At 39.1% G+C, this 21,970-nt stretch overlaps 1 protein-coding gene across 4 annotated transcripts in view; it reads right to left on the bottom strand.

Annotated features, from left to right (window-relative positions):
• Nucleotides 1–6,688: 6,688 nt before the first annotated feature.
• COL19A1 (collagen type XIX alpha 1 chain) overlaps nucleotides 6,689–21,970 on the bottom strand; it is a 186,942-nt gene continuing 171,660 nt past the window's right edge. For all 4 annotated transcript variants that reach the window (XM_027713247.2, XM_039388955.1, XM_027713248.2 and 1 more), the window contains 7 exons: nucleotides 20,141–20,176; nucleotides 19,949–19,993; nucleotides 17,366–17,536; nucleotides 16,365–16,431; nucleotides 14,409–14,564; nucleotides 7,757–7,834; nucleotides 6,689–7,519 (listed from right to left, as the gene is read on the bottom strand). In XM_027713247.2, coding sequence (XP_027569048.2) covers nucleotides 7,383–7,519; nucleotides 7,757–7,834; nucleotides 14,409–14,564; nucleotides 16,365–16,431; nucleotides 17,366–17,536; nucleotides 19,949–19,993; nucleotides 20,141–20,176 — 690 coding nt within the window. In that variant the 3' untranslated portion in view covers nucleotides 6,689–7,382. The remainder of the gene's footprint in view (nucleotides 7,520–7,756; nucleotides 7,835–14,408; nucleotides 14,565–16,364; nucleotides 16,432–17,365; nucleotides 17,537–19,948; nucleotides 19,994–20,140; nucleotides 20,177–21,970) is intronic.

Raw genomic sequence — 21,970 nt, forward strand, 5'->3', positions numbered from 1 at the left:
ATTCAATGCAGAATCTATATAAGTGGATAGCTTAAGATTCTGACAGATTTTCTGCCTTCAAGCTGACTCACAAGTTTTAACTTAAAATACAGAACGGAAGAATAAATCCTCAGGCCCATTGTAAGTCATTATGGGATGTATTGGTTAATCTAAGTACTTACCAATTTCAAATCTTGCACAAGAGTGCAAAAAAGGTACCTGACGAATGGTACACCATATACCATAACATACCAGGGACTGGATTTTTCGTAACAGCACATTCAAGTAAATAACAATTTGGAAAATAAAGACAGGATTATGAATTTAAAACAAAGGTTATTGACTATGGTGAATCAGAGAAAAAATAGTGCCAGTTCAAACAAATAAATTTAGAAGGTACAATGCAAAGAGACTGAGAGGTTTCACAAGCCACTGACAGCGTGCCACCAATTCTAACCAGGTGCTCCTGGAATTTCAGTGAAGTCCCAAGTAAATCATGTTCTCATCTCCTTCAGGTTCAGCATTAAAAAATGCTATGAGATTAACTGAACAAAAGGCCAGTGAAAATCACTTTTACCCATCGTGATCTCTGTCACCACTTCTAATTCTGGAGGCTTACTCGCACTGTAATAAATACATATTTTAGCTCCTCAGTTACTTCAGTGTAGGCAGGAACCCAGAGAAAATGTCCTCAAAATCATAACCAGTTCATAGACTTGTTTAGGTTGGAAAAGACTTTTAACATCATTGAGTCTGACTGTTAACCTGGCACTGCCAACAAATTTGGTGGCCTTCTATGCCGGGGTTACAGTGGTAGTGGATGAGGGAAGAGGGAATGACATCATCTACCTGGACTTGTGCAAAGCATTTGACATTGTCCCGCACAAAATCCTCGTCTCTTAACTGAATAGACGTGGATTTGACAGATCTGGGTGGTCGCACTCACAGAGTTGTGGTCAATGGCTCAATGTCCATGTGGAGACCAGTGACAAGTGGTCCTCCCCTCAGGGGCCTGGATGGGGACTGGCACTGTTCAACATCTTTGTCTGTGACACAGACAGTGCAACCAAGTGCACCCACAGCAAGTTTGCCAATGACACCAAGCTGTGCAGTGCAGTCAACACACCAGAGAGAAGGGATGCCATCCAGCACAACATGGACAAGCTCGAGAAGCGGGCCCATAGGAACCTCATGCAAGATTAATCCTCCACACAGCCAAGGTCCTGCACATGGGTCAGGGCAATCTCCAGCATCTGTCAAGCCAGCCTGTCCATATCCCTCTGTAGAACCTTCTCAACCTCCAGCAGATCAACCTGCCCAACTTGGTATAGTCTGAAAACTGAGGGTGCCCTCAATCCTCTCATCCAGACCACTGATAAAAAGATATTAAACAGATCTTACCCTTGGGAAACTCCACTAGTGACCAGCCACTAACTGGATTTAATTCTGTTCACCACCACTCTCCAGGCCCATCCATGCTATATGTTGCTCCTGTATAATTTGTTACAGTTTCAGTTTTATTCCCCTCTCTTCAATCTTTTGTTATTCCTGTTCTGTTTCGCTTGCTGCATGCTCATCCAAAGGGACAAGTAAACCTGGCAGCTTCAGACAATGAATGAAATGAACTTGCTGAAGCCACTATGAAATCGGAAGAAAGAAAATCAACTTAGTGGTCAGATTATTACCTAGCATCCTTTAAAATGCCATTGGCATAGGAATTCTTTTTCCTCCTGGGAGAGTTAGGCAGCAAGAGAACAATGAAAATGCCTAACGTTCTCTAAAGTTAAGCAGTTCAGTGAATCACTTTCTTGAATAAAAGTGATTATCTCATATTTAGACAAGAAAGTTATCTGCACCTGATTCAGAGAATGTATTAACTTCCATAAATTATATACATATTAAGGCCAAGGTTTTTCACTTTTTTTTTTTCTTCCCTCCAGACTGTAGAGCCCAAAGTTTCACCAGCTCATAGGAAGCACGACTTCAGCATGGTCAAAAGCCCACCCCCTAAATTCAGCCAACCTGCTCTGACCACTCCCCAGAGCTCACTGCAGTGGCTTTGTGTGTCTCCTTTCTCCCATTTGCAGTTGCATCCTCCCTCTCGTGATCTGACACAGAAGGAAAAGTTAACATTTCTGACAGAGGCACAAAGAGAAAGTATGTGAAACATTTCCATTTCCATCCGGAATACTGTTTCAGATGTAAATGGCCACATCATAATGTAAAAAGCAATTTTCCATCCACTTAATACATTTCCACTGAACAGAACCCTAAATGTTGCAAACCAAAAATAGAAGGAAGGAAGGAAGCAACCAGTCGGCATGTACTATGATTCATTCAGTGACAGCTGCATATCATTCAGAAATGAAAGAATACAAAAAACCAAGGTATGTAATTGAGAATCCTTCAAACATACTGACTGGAGACAATATATTTACATTAAAACTGCAGTAAATAATTAAATGCATTTGTGTTTATAGAACCGAAGACTCAGAAAGAAAACTAAAAGACATGTAGACTCCAATCTTTTTAGCTACAAATTTATTTTGGTCTAGAATCGATAATGTTTTTTAGCAATTAATATTTGAAAACAACATTTCATTAAGGTATTGTGAAGCTAAAGTTGTCCACTTAAACACCAACGATGACAAGGTCAGGGTTAAACTTGTTCTCCATGGCCTACACCTGCCTGTGTGTTTAGAGGTGGATTTCAACATCCTTCCAATACAATCTAGTTGTAGTGGACATATCAGATTTCAGAGAAAATTTGTATGATTTGGTACATCCAGAAACTAACAAAAACTCAATAAAAACCCACACTAAACCAACAGTGTTTTGATTTCTGAGATACTTTTCTTATTCTAACATGTCACATTAGAGCAGCAATTCTACTGCATTCATAAAATGCAATGTTAGGGACTGGTTTTAAGTAGTATATTTGGAGAAACAAGTTTATCAAATGCTAGTTTAGCCAGTGGGATTTTTACAAGAATTTTATGTAAACATTTCAGAAAAAGAAGAAAAAAACTGAGTGAACACTGACATGAAAAATAGTATTTCATCCTTGTGAAAAAGAAGAAGCTCCAAGATATTTTGTGTGATTATCCATTAATTTTAAAAATACAATTATTTAACAAAGCTGTGCATATCTAACATCTATCATAACCCAAAATCATAAAACAAAGGATGGACGATACAATCAATCCTGTTCCTGTATCATAGTGCTCTTTTAGGATTGAAACCAAGTCCAGTTTAAGACAAGAATATTGGTTTTCAAAATATTATCAGGCTGCACTGCTGTTCCTACAGCTTGTATGAAGGATGCTGTTGTAATTTTTATTAACCATAGGTAAGCCCCTCCTCCCCTGGAGACAAACGTCATTTTAGGGGACATAAATGATGCCTGAAAGTGGGATGTCCCACTAATACATATTCTTTTTAACATACACAAAACAAAATATAATAATAAACACAAATAAAGTCTAAGCAATATTACATAACAATAATTATCCAAGAAAGGCAGTATTTCTGCAAATACTGCCATGCAAAACTAAATAGATTTAAAAAAAAAAAAAGTCAGGCTCAAGAACAAAATGAGAAACACTGACTCTTGTGCTGTGAGAATACGCATCACTGGGTCAGCTCTTGCACTGCTCGGCAAGTTAGGCCTGGGCTGTACCCTTTGTACTGAAAGGATGTTTTAGACTCCACCATGTGGACAACAGGAGGTCTACTGCAGCTTTGGTAAAGTTTCTCTCTTACCAAGTTTTTTCTTTCTTTAGGTAAACTGAGTAGTTCTGTACATAGCAATTTCAAGAAAATCTCAACATGTTCTTAATAGGTGACAGAGCAACTTGCCATAAAATATAATAGTCTGACCCTGAAGTAGGATAAAGCTTAGAGAGCTTTTAAGAAAGGTTTAAAATATTTTGTCAAAGTTATTTCTCTTCTGAGTCTTGTTGCACGTAAACAAGCCCAAATCAGAGACCTCATGTTACTGGAAAAAATAATCCCCTGTGTTTAGTTCCTTGTAGTTACTGCAGCATGAACTGCTCAAAACAGATACAAAAGTGATAAAGCAAATTGCAAAATAGATTAGCAACCCCTCCCCAAAAACTACAACAACATCAGTCCGAAACTGCAAAGAAATTTCAGGGGCCAAACCTGAAAACCATGCAGAAACATGTTTCCAGCTACATTCCATTTTTGATTCTAAAAATACAGAGTACGAGCAAGCCAGTGCGAAGTAAAGTTAAGATGGGATTAACACTGTTCCACCTCAGTGAAGAACGTGGCATCTTAAAAAAGATATCAAGATAGCCCCTATAAAAAAATACCCATTTTCTCACATGAGAAAATTAAAGTGGGCTTTTAGCAAAATAAAAATAATGCAACAAGATAGTTACCAAAGTTACCTGTAAATCAACTGAAACCATTCAAATGCATTTTAAAAAGACCTTTATGTTTGAGCCTATACAAAGAAAAAGGCATCTGTAGGAAACATAGATGAAAAAATAAAACTTTTTCAAATATAAAAAGTGTTTTGCTTTCCAATAAGTTCAAGTAAATTAACATACAGCAATTGCATCTGACAGATGACAGATGCTGGGTTTCAGCTACCTAAAAGCCCCAAAATATACAGATACCATTAATGAAGCACGATAGTCTATGTACAGCCTTCCAGATAGGGCTGCTTGTGAACCTCTAAGTTGCATGAATATCATTCACAAGACAGCACCCTTTTCAATATTATCACAGAAAATGAAGTCAAAAATTAACTTATGAAGTAAAAAATGTTTAGACTATTACACATATTGGAATTACTAGAGAAGTAACAACAAAAATAAAAAAAAAGAGGGAAAATGCTTATGCAAGATACCTGACCAGCAGTTCCTTTCAGAGAATGGAAACCAGTATGTAGGGCTGTTCCTCCACTGGTGTACATGTACAGACACCGAGACAGGCGTTGGTGCAAGGCTGTACTTGCTGGGCTGGCAGACCCAGGGCCCACACTGCAGGAGGTGCCTCAGGACAGACAATTGCTTGGTTTCAAGCTGCCCCACCAGTTCCCAGTGCTCTCACAGCCTTGGCACTCTAAGGACCAGATCTGGAAAGGTGATCAATTCCACAGAGCAAACCAAAACACACTCCATGGGCACAGGAAGTCTGGAAGAGGAGTGGGGTGAGTTGAGATAAGCACAGGCAGGACCACTTGTCCTGCACCTTCACCCTGGTGGGACAGGCGCCCACTGCCCGTAGAGCGGAGGATGTGCTGGCCTAAAGAAGGGGCAGCTATTGCCTCCCAAGGGATGGGAGGGATGAGCAGAAAAGGAGGTGTGAGGATTGGGGTTTGCTGGGGGGCTTTGATCTATCTGTTCCCAACCACACGAGGGACATACAAACCACCCTGACCCCACAGGGCGTCCCCAGCTGTAGGGTGTATTACATTTCCTTTAGGTAGCATCCTCCTCTTTCCTGCTGCCCTTGTCTGTCCTGGTTGTTTATTCTCAGCTTTTCATCCTTATGTTTCCTTTAACATCTCTTTGTAGCAAGCACCCTCTTTCATCCAAACATCTAATTGATGAATATGTCAGGGATGTGTGCTTTCCCCCTCAGAATATGTGCCTGAGCTCCTCAGCTGCCTGGGTTAACTCTTTTACCTCTTGCTTTCATCTCATTCTGGGTGCAAGTGTTAGGAACTCTATTCAGAACAAATGCCAGTGTATTTCTGTTTTTAAAGACTCACACTGGTCATTCCTTAACTGTTTTTCAGCAAAACCAAGAATTCAGCCAGATTCATGTTTCACAACAGCTTCTCTGAAAGCCAGCACTTCCAGTGTGAGAATGCTTCCCTGGCAGCTCCGTACTGCTCAAACACAAAGTCATCAAAACCATTTTTCTGCCTGATGTGGGAGGGTGCCCGGCTTCCTAATGACAGAATGAGAGCCCTCAGTATGGCTTTGCACTACAGATGTATTTTGAGGTTTTGGGTTATAGCTATCTGTGTTCGTTCTTCCCATAGCACCTTCACTTTCTATTGCACTGTAGAAAATTCCACAGGACTAACCTAGAATGATCTGTTTCCTAATAATCAGAAGTGAAACTTTGGCCATGTCTCCTCCCTCCTTTTCACAACCAGCCTCTGTGTGATTAATTTTCTCCAGATTTTCTTTTGCTCAACTCTTTGAGCTCTACAGGATGTACACTTCATTCTATCTGGCTGACATTGTCTGGTCCTGTAGGATTTACTCATTGCCTGAAAACTGTCTGCAGTTGTGCTCTTGGTATTACACCTTTCAAGGAGGGTTTTGTACTTTTTTCCAAATCTTTCTTGCACTCAAGTGACTTTTTTGCGATTTACTAGGACCTGTGAATTTTACACTCTACAGTTTCCATGTTCTTCTCAAGCTTATTTCAGCACGTGATTATTGCAGGAGGAAGAGGAAAACTGTACCACTGCCAAGATCAGAGGCTTGTGAAGTTCCCATCTTGGACTGTTACCCACCACTCTCTGCTCTAAAGCAAGGGGTCACCTTTGCTGTAGGCAGACCTAATGGCAGAGTAGCTTGATTACAGGCAACAATGGTACACTTAGTCCATGTGATGGTCAGAATACATGCCAGTTCTCAGTTGGGAACATCAACACCAGCCCTTTGCAGTTTAATATCTGGACTGCATGTAGCCATGACTAAATGAACATACAAGCTGGGACAACATCCACTCAGGAGAGACACTTCCTGAGGTTACACCTGGCGATTTTTCAGTCAGTGTGAAGCTCAGCGTTGGATGGGATTAGGGAGATCATAAACACATCTTCGTCTCCTTCTTCAACATCTTGGACGTGACTGAAATGGTGGGCAGCATTTGTGATGCACAACAAAGACCCTTTTCAGAAGGTGTGCCAGAGCCTCCTCGAGGGACATGAATGTTTAGTCTGAAAAGAGTTCCCAGTGCTCCAGCTCAGGTCCTGCGTTCGCCACGAACAAGTACGCTTTGAAACTTCAGAAATGTATATTTTTGATTTAAAATTCACCACCAGCAAGAAAAATAAAGCCAGCTTACTTACTGGGGCATACATAATGTCTTAAGTAATAACAAAATATTTTTTGTTTGAAGAAAGAAGGTTGATGAAAATTATTTGTGCCTATTTTCTGTTCTAAGCAAAATAAATATGAGAAACAACACATGGAATGCACTCTGGAAAATATACATCATCATTTCTTAATTACGACACTGCAAAAAACATAGAAAAAAGCTCAATTTTGTGCCTTACAAATTATCTATATACCATGCAGTGTCGAGGAAAAAAAAATAAAAATGCACCAAATATTTAAAAAATTAAATTAACTTATTGGGAGGAGTGAAAAGTGATTATGAACCCAAGTGTCTGGGGGAGAGGGTTTTTATTTTCTGCTGGTGTGTGACCGAGTCTGTGATATGTGGTAATAGCAATCTGCAGGATTGCATCTCCCACTGGGTCCAGGTGGTCCCTGTGGTCCGGGTGAGCCTGGTGTTCCTGGTGGACCTGGCAGGCCGGCAGCTGGTAAAACAAAGTTAGAATTAGTAGAATCCTCACCAAAACATGCGTAGTGTCCCGCATTTTATCACTGACAGTCAGCTGCACACCAGCTCATCCACAAGAAGGCAGGTGGGTCTGACCTCATGCTATGACTCAGCTTGGGAGGAAAGGCAGGGGTGTAAAACCAATGTGAAAAATGAGAGAAAGGCCCATTAGTTCATAAATAATAATAACAGAAATAAATCTGGAGACTTGTACCTGCAGGGCCAGGTGGTCCAGGGTTACCGGGCAGTCCAATTCCAGGCTCGCCTCTTTCCCCTTTCTGTCCTCTATAACCTACACAGAATAAAGATATGAAAATAAGAGCACCCTCTTATTATAAACAGTGATCTTCTATATACCTTTGTAACAGGAAATTACCAACACAAATGTAATTGGAAAAGCACATGCTCACTTCTTTTTCAGAGAGTGGTATTTTTTCCTAAGACAGCTTTTAAGTTTCTAAGTTCCTTCTGGAAAATATGAGGATTTCTAGTAGTAACTGTTGCATCCTCTGCCAAAGGACTCTTGCTTTGTTCACTGGTTGGACTTTTCTCCAAGATTTTAAGTTACCTTTCTGAAGCTCCTCTAATAAAGACCCAAATGCATATTCTGCTCTGGTGTTCCCTGTTCAATCAAGTGACGTAAGGCAGCAATCCAAAGGCCATCTGCAGTCTGACCAGTCCTTCTCTCGTAGCCCACAAACTGAGCAAGACTTCACCCTCTCTGTTCTACACAAATCCTTACATTTGCACTTTTTAGACTGTAAACTGGCAGTTTTATGCTTAGACATTCCCCTGTATGTGAGACAAGACCCACTCCCCTGTCAGCATTACCTAGTAGCCCTCATGTGGAATGAGGCATCTTTAGAGCTTGTGCAGATTTCAGGTTCAAGGTCTACTTGATTAGTGTGATTACTAATTATACTTTGAATAACGTAGTTCATTTTCTTCACAGGCCATCGCTTTGTATTTATCTAAATAGCCTCCACCTTTTCAGGTGCTGCAACTCACGACCAATGCCTTTTTCTTTTTCCTTGAACTGCTTTTAAAGTGTCTTATTAGTTGGAAACACTCTGGCTGCTTCAGAGCAGAGGACTCGTGGCTATTGGTAAAGCATTTTCCTTAATATTTCAAGTTAAGAATCCATCTACTAATGTACCTTTTCTGTTCAGATCATGTAAATTATGCAGGTCAGGGGATGAAGGCATTTTTAAAGGAACAAGTGTGACACCTGCCACAACCCATTACTTTACAAGAGATTATAAGGAAACCATCTTCCTTCCAAGGAAACCTTCTTCCTTCCCCAGCACCTCAGACGTGTAAGGTGACAAATACTGAGGATTAATTTGAATTTCTGGTCACATTTGGAATGAAATTTGTCCTGCATAAGGGACCAGTATATTTCTAGCATTGTCTAAGCCATACAATAAAATTCCTCTTGTGAAGAAGTGTAACTCAGTTTGAATTCAAAGAGAAGAGTCACAGCTGACCAGCCAACATGGTGGTGTCAATCCACCTGATGTCTCATGAAGATTAACAGGCACTGGAAGGTGAATGGCAAAGGTTGTCTTGTCAATGTGCTGTGGTCTATGGCAACAGTGGTACCTTACAGGATATTCCAGAAAGAGACTACTGTGGGTACTGTGGGTACCAATTCAGGGTTGTTACAACAGACACAATGCAGTAGGAATGGTATTCAATTCAGAGCATTCAAGCTTTCTGTTACACAAAAGCTCATTATACACTTCAGTAGAGTCTATTATCTATTTCAACCATTCTAGGTTTCAAAACAGAGCATCAATCTTCCCTCAGCACTGCAATAAGGAAATTACAGGGAGGCAAAAACATTAGAAAATGCATGCAGGGTGACATACATAACATAACTAAAGGAAATCAACAGTTTAAAAGCTCACAGAAAAACAAACAATATTAATCATGCATTCTGGTCACTGAGTTGTGTTAAGCAGAATTGTACAAGGCATATATGCACACAAGCTATAATGACTGAGAAAAAGGAATATGCAGGTGCTTGTACTTAATTTTGAATACTGGTTTTGCTCTTTAATGACCACAGTAGTGTTTATAACTACATCAAGTTGTTTTGCTCTGAATCATCTTGTGCAATGCTGTTTTGGCTACTGTTTGAAAAGCTTAATCATAGAACCACAGGATTCACACAACCATTAAGTGTCCTATTTATTATATATTTCTCTATGTTTTTTAATTTACAGTCAATAGTTACAGTTCATTTCCCACTACACACAGAGTTAAACTGTAATTTTACAAAGCAGTGCTGCCACTAATAAGTTGCTTTTCTGTTTCTTTAGTTATGGAGAAGAGAGAGAAATCACAGATAACATATACCACATTTACAATTTCCATGATAACCGTTACTGTAGGTCTCTGACACACCGTAACTGAAAGGCACTAAGATAGACTGAATGATTCTGTAAACATCACTGGAATTCAAGACAATAAGGAAAAAAACACAAAATCACTATTGGACAAAGATCAGCCTGCCAATACAAATACATGATCCAGGGTAGTGTAAACCATTACTGGCTGTATCCAAATACATATGCAAAGGTGTAATTTGTACACAGTGGCAGGAAAGTTCTGCTGACACTGAAGTTTGATACAAAAATTTCCAGATATCTTTTCTGACAGTAAGGATTTATTTAATGGGATGCCAGTGTATTAGTAAACAGACCTATATGTAAACAATCTGAACAATGTAATGTGTAATTTTGGCAGAAAAATCTTTGATTTTAATGAGGTATATTTTGCTTATAAGCAGGACCATGATTGCACTTTTATCACCTTCTTTCTGAGCTTAAAGTGGCAAATTCATACACAGCCAAAGGAAAGTATTACCATACACATAAATTAGATTTTGATTTATTGTTTTTAATGTAAAGGCACATATAAGATGCTATCTTACTGGTGGAATTACAATTCCAGTAAGAGGCACCTGCTTAATCCAAAAGGCAACTGTTTTAGCAAAGCCTTTCACTCAGGTTCCAGAAGTTTTGTTGAGATTTCTGCAACTCAAAAGTTTTGTTATTATAAACACATACCCAACCATGGGTAGTATGCTAACCACTTGGTAGCAATATGTACCAGGTAGGTGTTCAAATGGATAAAGTTCTGCTCATAGGTGAGTAGTGACAGCTGACATACAGCTCTCCACTTGATGCTTCCCACAGACATCATAGTCAGAAGTGTCACTACCGCAACACCCTCAGCTCCACACGGAAATGACCCAAGTTCATGTCTATGAACTTGGAGGTAAAAGGTATTTAAACTGCTCCAGAAGGTATTCCACCTCTATCACAGAGACCCTCTTCCATCAGCATGGACAACACAGCATTTGAAAGTAGCATGTCAAGTACTTATCTAGAGAAATTTGACATTCTTTAATACAAATACGAGGCAAACAGATTACCATATCAGGGAACAATGAGACCAAAGTACCCACTGTGTTTTACCATGCAAATACTCTGTGTTCTTAAAAAGAAAAGACTGCAAAGCAACAGAGAGGGTGCTAAGAGCATCCTCTCATCCAGCCTCCAGTATATATTCCGAATTCCTTCTGTGTGTTACAGTCCTGGGGTTCAAATCAAAGTAAAACAGGTTTACTTCAACTTCCGCAGCACAGAACATTTTACAAGATGGTAACTGTTGAAACCAGCACAGCTATTTCAGAATAGTGACTTTGTCTGAACAACATCCACTACAATGGGTTCCTGATGCCAGCCAAGGTTTCTACACGCTTCCACTCTACAAATTATAAATTGTAAGAGACATAAATTTTACAATAGAGATTGCCAATGAAGATAAGGAGCTTTCACTATTCATTGCATGGTATTTTTATTTTCTGAACTGTGATGCTTGATTCCTTGAGGCTACCATGAGTTATGAGGACCTATAACAAACTAATTTCCTTAATTTGATAGAAAGAGTGAATTTTAACTGAGACGAAATCTTTTCTCTAGTGAGAAAAAAATCAATAGTCATAGTAACATAAAGGATATCTAGATTGCAGAATTATCCCAAGGTGCATTTCATCTAATGGACCAAAAGTGACTTACTATTACAGTTTTAAAAATCCAATTAAGTCACTGAAGTCAATTGAGCTAGATCCTCTAACACATGACAAGCTGACTGTTTGCAAATGTATGACATTGCTAGAGCTTGTCTGTAAAGTCTTGAAATAAACTTTCTAATTCTCTATGAGATATTGACATATTTTAAAACTCATATAGAGTCAAATTCCTCTGTTCCCCCTTAAACAAATGCTGTACATTTCACCAGTAACGCTGCCTCAGGGTATCAGCTTGCTGATGCATATGCCATAGGTTATTTTTTAAAATGAAGAAATATATATAAGTATAAAAATCTTCCAGTCATTATGTGAATACCATTTATGTGTTTCATAATTGAAGTTGCAATTCTTCATTATATTTTGCTTGCATGCTATATTTTTACTGAGACCATCCTATAAATTATTTGTACCTGAACCATTGGGAAGTATCTGAGGAACACTATGAACAACCTTGCTGAAGGCCAGGAGGTAAGAATTCTGGACTTCTTTAGAAGGGGATGACTCTATGCACAGGAGTCTAGCTATTCTTTCAATACAATTTTTGAAAACCATGCCTACATTTCTAAAAGTTAGTACCTATGTTTTCTCCTTCTGGGACTAACCCCCAATATATTGATTTGCTGTGCAGAAGGAGGTTCTGGTGTAAATCCAGCCAAGTCATTCCCGACAATTTCCCTGGGAAACTGGTAGGACACTCAGGGTGTATAGAGGGGCCCCTATGAATCCATAAGTAAATTTAAACACCTCCTTGGACACACAGTGTCTGATACACCTGCCTTTCCTGCTGGCTGGCTCTAGTAGGCTCTCTGCTCAGCATGCAGCATCACAAACAGGACAGGTCCTGTTAATTGCTCACTGGAAGCATCTACTTCTTCACACTGTCTGCTGGGACAAGTGACTCACTCTGTCAGCCCAGACACATATTACTGCAGACAACAAATCTCTGGAGTTGGCAATCTGGCTTACACCCAAGAGAGAAATATAATAAGGAGTATCTGTCAGTCAATACCAAATGTGTATTAGGACTTGTGCACACAACATGCTACCTTGATGGTCTCAGCCACATATGCACATAATGTGTTTCTCCAAGAAGTCTTGCTTGCTATGTATTTTATGGCTGAAAACAAGCTGGAATATAGAAGGATAATTTTCAATCTGCTCAGAGGTTTGAATTTCTTTTTACTCTTGGTACAAAGCAATACCATGCACAGGCACAACTGAATAAGGCATGAAGGGTATTTGCAAGTGTGCTTCTCTTACAGGACTATTTCTTACTCAGAGAGTAAAAAAGGTAAGATAAACATTTTGTTTTCTTTCCTTGCAAGTGTATTTTCATATATCTTGAAGTATCAGAGAATTAAATGCTTCTCACTTAGCTTACCTTTTACAAGCCAAAAAAGAGTATTGAGCATAACAGTAAAACAAATTGAAATCCTGTGTATACAGGGCACTACTTTTACTGAAGCATAAGGCATGAAAAAGCTGCTTTTTTTTTCTTCTTTTTTTACTCCCCATCCCCCCCCCCAAAAAAAAACCATAGCTGTCATCTTTTACTCTTTATGCTGACTAGCTGGAAAGGAAATCTAGTACAATGTTTCACTTCCCAGAAGCATCTGAGACTATTCACCACATACATCATCATTGAACAATCTGGCACTGACAGTGAAATGGATTATTTATGGCAATCTGAATATTTGGGTAACGATGAAGTCAGTGTTGTAAGATTCTAAGCCTTTTATTGGTTTCCTTGATCCTTTATTCTTGTTCTTCTCATTCTGATCTCATGACATTTTTCAAGCTTCTGTCAGGGGTTTGTGCTTATCAATGTTAGTAAGTCTTTGTTCTTCTGATAGCTTTAGGATCCACACATCTTCAGTTTTGCACTCATTTTCTTCATTCCAGTCTGACTTGGTCTGACTTCAGAGCAGACCAAACTAACAAAAGATAATAAAGAACTACCTACAGATAAACTGCAAATTACATATAACACACGCAAAAATACTATTCATCGATAAATTCTTTTTTTTTCCTTTTAGCTTGTTGTCCACTGCCTTTTAATCTCTGAAAGGCTGACTCTACAATAGAGCACAACTACAATGAAAATGGATCCCTCAAAGCCAATTTTGCAGTAAAAGACAGTTCAGTGAAATGGAAGTCCTATACTATCCCAATGCATTGTGATGCACAAATTACCCTTTGGGGGATAGCAAAAAGCTGATTACTCTGAATTTTTTTGTGAAAATAGATTTATTCATGGTAAGAAGAACTCAGGTGGTAATACTTCAGTTTTACTTCTAAAAGAGTATTCGCTTCTAACTAAAAGAGTTTTTCCTCCCCTGTGTTGTCTCAGGATCAAAGCTGAGAGCACTCAGACCGAAGATCAAATTTTCTTTCATAAATAAGATTGTCTGTCAATATGGAGCAGGATCTAAACAGTTAGAGTGCTGGCATAGTTTTTCTTCCTTATTATAATATTTTGGAGGAAAAAATAAGTGCTACAGTAGTTCCATCAGCTTTAGATATCTGTCAATAATTAACTTTATCACTTATTAGAATAAAATGCACTGATTAGGAGTTTTTAATCAGTAAAATCCACACATTTACTATGGGTTAATATTTAGATCTAGTCTGGAAAAACGTAAGTACATAAGTTTAAAAGTTAATCATTAGGAAGCTAGATAGGTAGTCCTGGCTTACTTAATCATTAGCAAGTGTACATGGATTTCTAGATAGAATTTATGGGAACATTTTTTGGAATTCCTACCTTGAATTCCACGTTCTCCTGGTGGCCCTGGCAAACCATCATTTCCTGGTGGCCCTGGTGACCCATCTTTTCCTGGGGGCCCTGGTTTACTATGAGCTTGGGAGGCAAGCATTGCAGCAGGCAGCTTCAGCTGGGATACAAATTGAGCCATCCTTTCTTCATTAATAAAAGACACAAGGAAAAGTGAGTAAGAAATCTGCTAGCAAATGACAGGTAAATCCCAGAGCACCAGCTAAATTTTCTGGAAGTAAGGTGTTCAGTCCTCCTTAACGTCAAGGTACTGAATACTCCAATACGCACTGAGACCTTCAGTTCCAACTCAGACTCATGTCTGAGTCTTTACCCTTTGAAATAATCAGAATGAATTTGTATTAAAGTTTCTATTACTAATCTCTATTACTAATGTATTTCAACATTTTAAATGACTTCTGACTCCTGTTCATGGAGGTACTTAAAATACATAAACACAGAATAATTATTACTTAGCACACCTATGAAGAGCTACCTCATATGTTCATAACTCATATTAAGTTGCAAAGCAGAGGTTAAATACCAAGAAAGGTTCTTGGAATGTACTGAAACCCTGAAAACAGTTGTGAAAAAACCTGAAAGTTCTCAGCAAAGATTATTAATTGCAAATATTTCAGGATGAACTGTTCACGCTGGTGGAATAAAGTGCACTTGGTAACATTTTAGTGTTCATTAGAGACAGAAAAATAGGTATTAATCTTGACTCTGTCTCTTTTAAAACAACAGATTAAAAACCTAAACATTATATAACATAGTATGTATTTTCTGTGGTGGAGTTTTAAGATTCAAGAAAAAAATCAGAATAGAGTGGACATCAAACAAAAAAGAAGCAAGGTGACAGAAAGCAGGCAAAGTGAAACTATGTCAAAAAATGGAAGATCTGCGGGAACACTACTGAGGTGTAGAAAATGCAATGGCTACAAAGACAAAACTCCATTATTCCCTGTAGGCAGGGCACCTTCTTTCTGTGAATAGACTAAATACTATTTAAATGGGAGAAGGAGGTGACTTCAGCCAACAAACTGCTCTTGAAATACATAGTAAGTTGAACTCCTGAGGGATAGCAATCTGGGGAAGGGTGAAAATACACAAAATGATAGCCTTGTTATAAAGTGAAAAACTACCTGAACAGGTTAAAAAGCCCCAAGCTTTATATTATTTCTTTTATCCCTAAAAGATAAAATGGGTTTTATCCACAAATATTAATGACAAAATAGAGAAGTTGAAGACATAAGAAATGCGTTTTGCAATGGAAGAGAAGCTACTGTTAAGGGGTGTTCAAGCAGAATCTTGTTTCAGACACCTACCTGAGTCACAGCTTTGCAACCATGACTAAGGAAATGCTGGGGAAGAAAAATATTTCCTTTTCAGAGTATGGACTCAGACATCTAAGAAATCTTACATAATACAAAGGCCGTGGATGAATCTGGTATTAGCCTGAAAGTGAGCCAGAAGATGTTGATCTTGCAAGGGAGCTGTGGAACTCAGCAGGGATATTTGCTGAGCAAACTGCACAGCAGTTTAGACCAGGATGACTGAAAGCTATCAAGCCTTCCTCTCATTTAAATAGTCACTCACTAAGAGGGCAAAAAAATTAGATATTTCTATTGTCTCTGCTTTAGTAACTCTTCAATGTCTTAATGATATGTTGTAGATATATATGTATCTGCATATATTAACTACAGCGATACATACCTATGCTTGGTATTATGATTTGGAGCAGACTACCTTTTAATGCTAATCTTTTACATAAGGAAATACTCTGGTTAACAGATACTATAGCTTCTAATTGTTTAAACAGAATTATGTAGACTTGTTCAACATCGCTACAGCAACAAGGCAGCAGCTTAAGATAGATGACATCTAAAGAAATTTCGAGCAGAATTTAAGATTTATATTTAGGTGTATAATACTTCATTTTCTCACCTTCAAAAACCTTAAGAACCTCTTGTTTGATATATTTTTTTATTTCTTCAAGTGAAACTGCATCAGCCTGATGAGGAAAAAGAAAGGTGATATGCATCAAAAAGAACATACAGAGTGAACTTTATGATGCTACAAAAATAAAAAATGCTGAAATTAGCATTAAAAATATAAACCTTTCATCAACAAATAAGTGTTTTAATATATTTGTGTTATTTACTTAACTGCAAAGGCCACTTTACTGCAAATACATTATAATATTATAAAGATACTAATGCCATGAAGTGGAAGAGGCACACCCAGCTGTCAAGATGACCAGCATGTTACGTGTATGGAAATTAACCTGCACAAGACAGTAAGGCTGTCCAGTGACACGACTATGCTTCACTTGCCTTTTGCATAGCACCTGTCAACTTCTCACCCCCTCTAGGGACTAACTGCTTTGATGCACAGCCAACAAGAACAGAACCACAGCACCAATAACATCACTGGAAAAGTTTTTTAGCTTTACTTTACCTAATTGAGGTTAAAAAGTATCCATAACATGGATGTGTGCCTATGTGCACATGGAGACAAACTAAGATATCTGCAACTGACAAGCAGCATTCCACTGTCTTTTTAAATGCTGATTTCCCTTCAACTGAGAATAAATTTTGTCTGCCTCCTTTTTTTTCCCGTTTGCAAAGACTTACACTCTAGCTCTTAAGCTTACAGAAAATGTGAAAATTAACTGTATTGAGTAGTCATATTGATATGAAGGAACTAAACAAGTAAATAATTAAAGTTCACTCATAGCAGACATTTTAAAATAATTATTAAAAAGAACTGCCAGATCATCTGGATATATTTTTCCACCCCTTACCTGAAGACTGAAATTATCTGAGAGAAAGCCTCAGTTTTTCTAAGACTGTGGTATTGCTCAGTTAAATTTGCACTGCTCAGCACATGCTACCTTCACGTTGCATGAACTCCCAAGCAACCAAAGTAAACTTCTATTTACTTACTGGAAACCCTGGGGGTCCTGGTGAACCTGGGGGACCTTGATGACCTGGTGATCCTGGATAGCCTCTGTCTCCCGGTGGGCCAACAGGACCCACATCCCCCTTTTCTCCTGTTGGGCCAGGTTTCCCTCGTTCACCCTGTGGACCTCTGTCCCCTGGAATACCCTGATCTCCCTATGTAAAACAAAAACAGAAAGAAAATAATTGCATATAGTGGAACAAACCTGGAAAAGTCAGCCAAGAATTCTGAAGAGAAAATTCTTGCCTGTTCAGAAATAGACTGAGTCATGAGGGGAAGCTGATTTTATAGGCTAAACCTTGTCTCTGAAAATGTTTTCTTATGTTTTTGATGTTGAAGTCAATGACAGAAAGAACAGCTTGACTCTGTAACCCACTTTTCAGGGACAGGACTTGGGTACAGAAAGTTTTAGCCCTTATACAAGGATCTAGAAATGTCAGTTATGGCATAAGTAAAATTTAGGTGATCAAATTCACACAGGCACAGGGCACCAGGATTTTTCCTGTAACTTTCCATAGAAGCCTAATATTTTATGCCTTCATTTACACAAAACTTTAGTTAATCAAAGAGACAACTAGCACACAAGTTACTTTTAGTACCGAAAGGGGGCCTAAAAGGAAGCTGGAGAGGGACTTTTTACAAGGGCATGTAGTGATAGGACAAGTGTTCTGGCTTTAAATTGAAAGAAAGAATGTTTAGATGCGATATTAGGAAGAAATGTTTTACTGTGAGGGTGGTGAGGTATTGTAACAGGTTGTAAGAGAAGTTGTGGGTACTTCACTCCTGTCAGTGTTCAAGGCCAGGCTGGATGGGACTTGGGACAACCTGATCTCGTGAAAGGTGCCCCTGCCCATGGCAGGGGGGTTGGAACTAGATATTATTTAAGGTTCCTTACAACCCAGGCCATTCTGTGATTCTATGATATACGTTTCTCAGGTTTAGAACCCTGCAGAGAAGGTATAGATAGCTTTTCTAGTGGAGATAAAGAAAAAGGCAGGTTTCTCTTGGACCACGGTGCTATGGCAGTTTGAAGCTGATCCTCTTCTAAACAATTCACATTTTACAGGCTGCCAATGTGTAGGAAGTAAATCAAATACTACAGCAACTTTTCAAACAAGCGTTTCTAACTGCCTCCAGTGTTTTCTTTGTGTTTTGAAGAAGGTCCTTGTAAAAATACAGAAAACTAGGTCATATCTTCCTCCAGATTCCTCTTTAAACGCTCCACTGTGAATTGTACAAAACTCAGGACATTTGTGTTTTATGAACTCTGCATAAGGTGCTGATTTATTCAGTCCTCCTCCCTTCTAGTGTTCTCCCATCTCTTACATTTTATCTTGTACTAAGTTCTATGCAGAAGGAACTACTGTTTTTCCTGGATTTCTACATGCTCTAGTCCAGCAGGCTCACAGTCTGTGATCAAGGTATGCAGACAATAGCAATAAATGAGCCAGCCACTAGTACTTTTATGTGTTGAAATGACTTGAAAACTGCATTTCTGATTGGTATAAATCACGTATTTTCAACTACTTTGTCACTCAGTTTATAAAGAAATAAGAACAGCAGTGTTTAGTCACTCCAAGGGTATATAAGATTATTTCAGCCCAGGTGGCTTATCCCTTCTTAAAATGGATTCCGTGAGGACATACTTTTATTAGACATGAAAACCTCAAGAATTTTATTCTGTCATTCGAATTTTGTTGCTTCTCTTTTCTGTAACAGTAACAGCTGATCTCAAACTGAAGGAGTATGGTGCACAGCAGTAATAGTGGCTGCAAGAAAACCTTGACTTTATTTTCTGTATTCACTTCAATCTCTCACAGATGCAGGCCTGTGTCCTTAAAGGCAAAAACCAGAACACTGAAAACTGTAATAATGGTTAAAACCTCATGTCTCTTCAGTGTCATAAAGCAGCACTTCCTTTTCCACATTACACAGGGAGATGCTTTTCTGATTCATCAGACAAATGTGCTGTCCATCGGATTAGGACATCAGGGCTTTAGCAACATTATAATAAGAGCATCTCATATATATATGTGTGTGTGTATATATATATATATATACACACACACATAAAATAACTCATCTCTCAACTCCTGTAATCATTCCTGTCCACCACAATCTTGTTACCATAAACAGAACTGTCTAAAGAGTTTGGGAAGCAGTAAGGCATAGCACTGGCATTTCCAAGTGTGACAAGCTTGTTTTATATAAACATGATTTGTGTTTATGACATCCCAAGGATGACAATAGGGCAAGTTCACAGCTTTTGCAAAGTCTGACAACACCACAAGATCAGCTGCATTTCAATTTTTCAACTGATTCATCAATTTACACTTTCCAGGTCAACTGTGTTAGAAAGTCTATAAAATGAGTTTTTCCTCCAAATGCAGAAGACAATTCAACTCTAATTCCTTAAAGCTGTATCTAGGACTAAACATATTAGGTGTCAAGAGACTGCTTGATGTTTACAAAGAATTAAGTTCTTGGTTTTGCCTATAAAATATGTGATGATGAGGTGCTTAAAAGCTCAGTAAAAAGAGAAAAAGTTATCATAATAGGGGACTTACACGTTCTCCTTTGGGTCCTCTGTCTCCCGGTCTCCCCACAGCACCCTGAAAAATGGTTTTTGAAAAAAGATAAACCTATCAATTAAAGGCTTTGTTGTATATTCATTTGATAGCAGAACTGAAAGCAACTGCCTAGGATTAACAGCTATGGTATCTGTAAAGAATAAAATACACAAAAACTTGTTTTCTTACCGGAGGACCTGGCAATCCATCTTTTCCATTGATTCCCTATAAAGAAAAGACAAAACACAACAATTTTAAAATAAATAGTCTTAAGTATTTAAAAAATATAAGGGCTAAAGCTCAATATTTGGTGCCATATCAGTAAATATTCTAAAGTTTGCAGAGGCAGAAGTGTGTGTGGTTATAATATAGAAATACAAACCCCATCAAGATGTGCATCAAATTTTATGAGCATTCAACTTTAAATGATGAGTTATATGGAAATTTTGCAAATGTGGAATATGGACCTGTACATGCACTTTTTCAGTACCAGGTAGTCATTATATAACCATAGAAGAGATTTCTCTTATTCTAGATATTAGCCCTGATGCCCTATTACCCATTTGCTGCTGCAGAGATTATGCCTTAATATTAAGTGGCTAGATCCACTCCCTGGTTCTTAGGACTTCTAGCACAGCACAGTTTTGGTCTCCTGGGCTAAACCTATTTCCTTCCCAAAAGAGGGTGCTCTCATTCATACCTCTTGCTGGAAACTGTTCCAGGCCTATGTTATCCTCCAAACTGGAATGTGACATTATCATAGAATCATAGAATCAACCAGGTTGGAAAAGACCTTGATCCAACACTGCCGTGGTTACTAGACCATGGCACTAAGTGCCACATCCAGTCTCATCTTAAAAACCCCCAGCGACAGTGAATCCACCACCTCCCTGGGCAGCCCATTCCAATGTCTGATTACTCTCTTCATACAAGTTTCTTCCTAATATCCAACCTAAACCTCGCCTGGCAGAGCTTAAGACCATGCCTTCTTGTCCTACTGCTGGTTGCCTGGGAGAAGAGACCGACGCCCACCTGGCTACAACCTCCTTTCAGGGAGTTATAGAGAGCAGTAAGGTCTCTCCTGAGCCTCCTCTTCTCCAGACTAAAAAACTCCAGCTCCCTCAGTCTCTCCTCATAGGACTTGTGCTCAGGTCCCTTCACCAGCCTCACTGCTCTTCTCTGGACCTGCTCCAGCCCCTCCATATCCTTCCTGAACTGAGGGGCCCAGAACTGGACACAGTACTCCAGGTGTGGCCTCACCAGCGCTGAGTACAGGGGGTACAGGGAGTACAGGGGAAGAATCACTTCCCTGGATCTGTTGGCCACACTGTTCCTGATAGAGGCCAGGATGCCATTGGCTTTCTTGGCCACCTGGGCACACTGCTGGCTCATGTTCAGCTTCCTGTCAATCCAAACTCCCAGGTCCCTTTCTGCCTGGCTGCTCTCCGGCCACTCTGTGCCCAGCCTGTAGCACTGCAGGGGGTTGTTGTGGCCAAAGTGCAGGACCCAGCACTTGGCCTTGTTGAACCTCATCCTGTTGGAATCACACTATCTCTCCAGCTTGTCCAGGTCCCTCAGAAGAGTCTTCCTGCCTTCCAGCAGATCAACAGGCCCTCCCCCCCCAACTCGGTGTCATCTGCAAATTTGCTAATGATACACTCAATCCCCTCATCCAGATCATCAATAAAGTATTAAATAGAACTGGGTCCATCTAAGGGTCCTAGTTGGTATGGGCCAAAATAATGTCAGAGAGTATATTAACAATTGCACAATGCCAGATAATTTCAAGATAAATGCTCTGGCACTGCTTAATTTAGTAGGATGTATATGTATTTGCACATGCAGCAAACTCACTGCTGTTTCACTGAGTGAGAAAAAAGGACTTGCATGAGGACATCAGGAATATTTCTTTCCCTCTTAAACTGCAAAGTGGAGTTTTATACAGATTAGGCACCTTGGGCTAATTTGCTGCTGAAGTTACAGAAATTGTCTCTTCTTTCAAGGCAGAAGTGTAATGTG

Source organism: Pipra filicauda, unplaced genomic scaffold, assembly GCF_003945595.2.
Source record: "Pipra filicauda isolate LSUMZ 115617 unplaced genomic scaffold, ASM394559v2 scaffold123_size2130275_pilon, whole genome shotgun sequence".
Taxonomy (NCBI): domain Eukaryota; kingdom Metazoa; phylum Chordata; class Aves; order Passeriformes; family Pipridae; genus Pipra; species Pipra filicauda.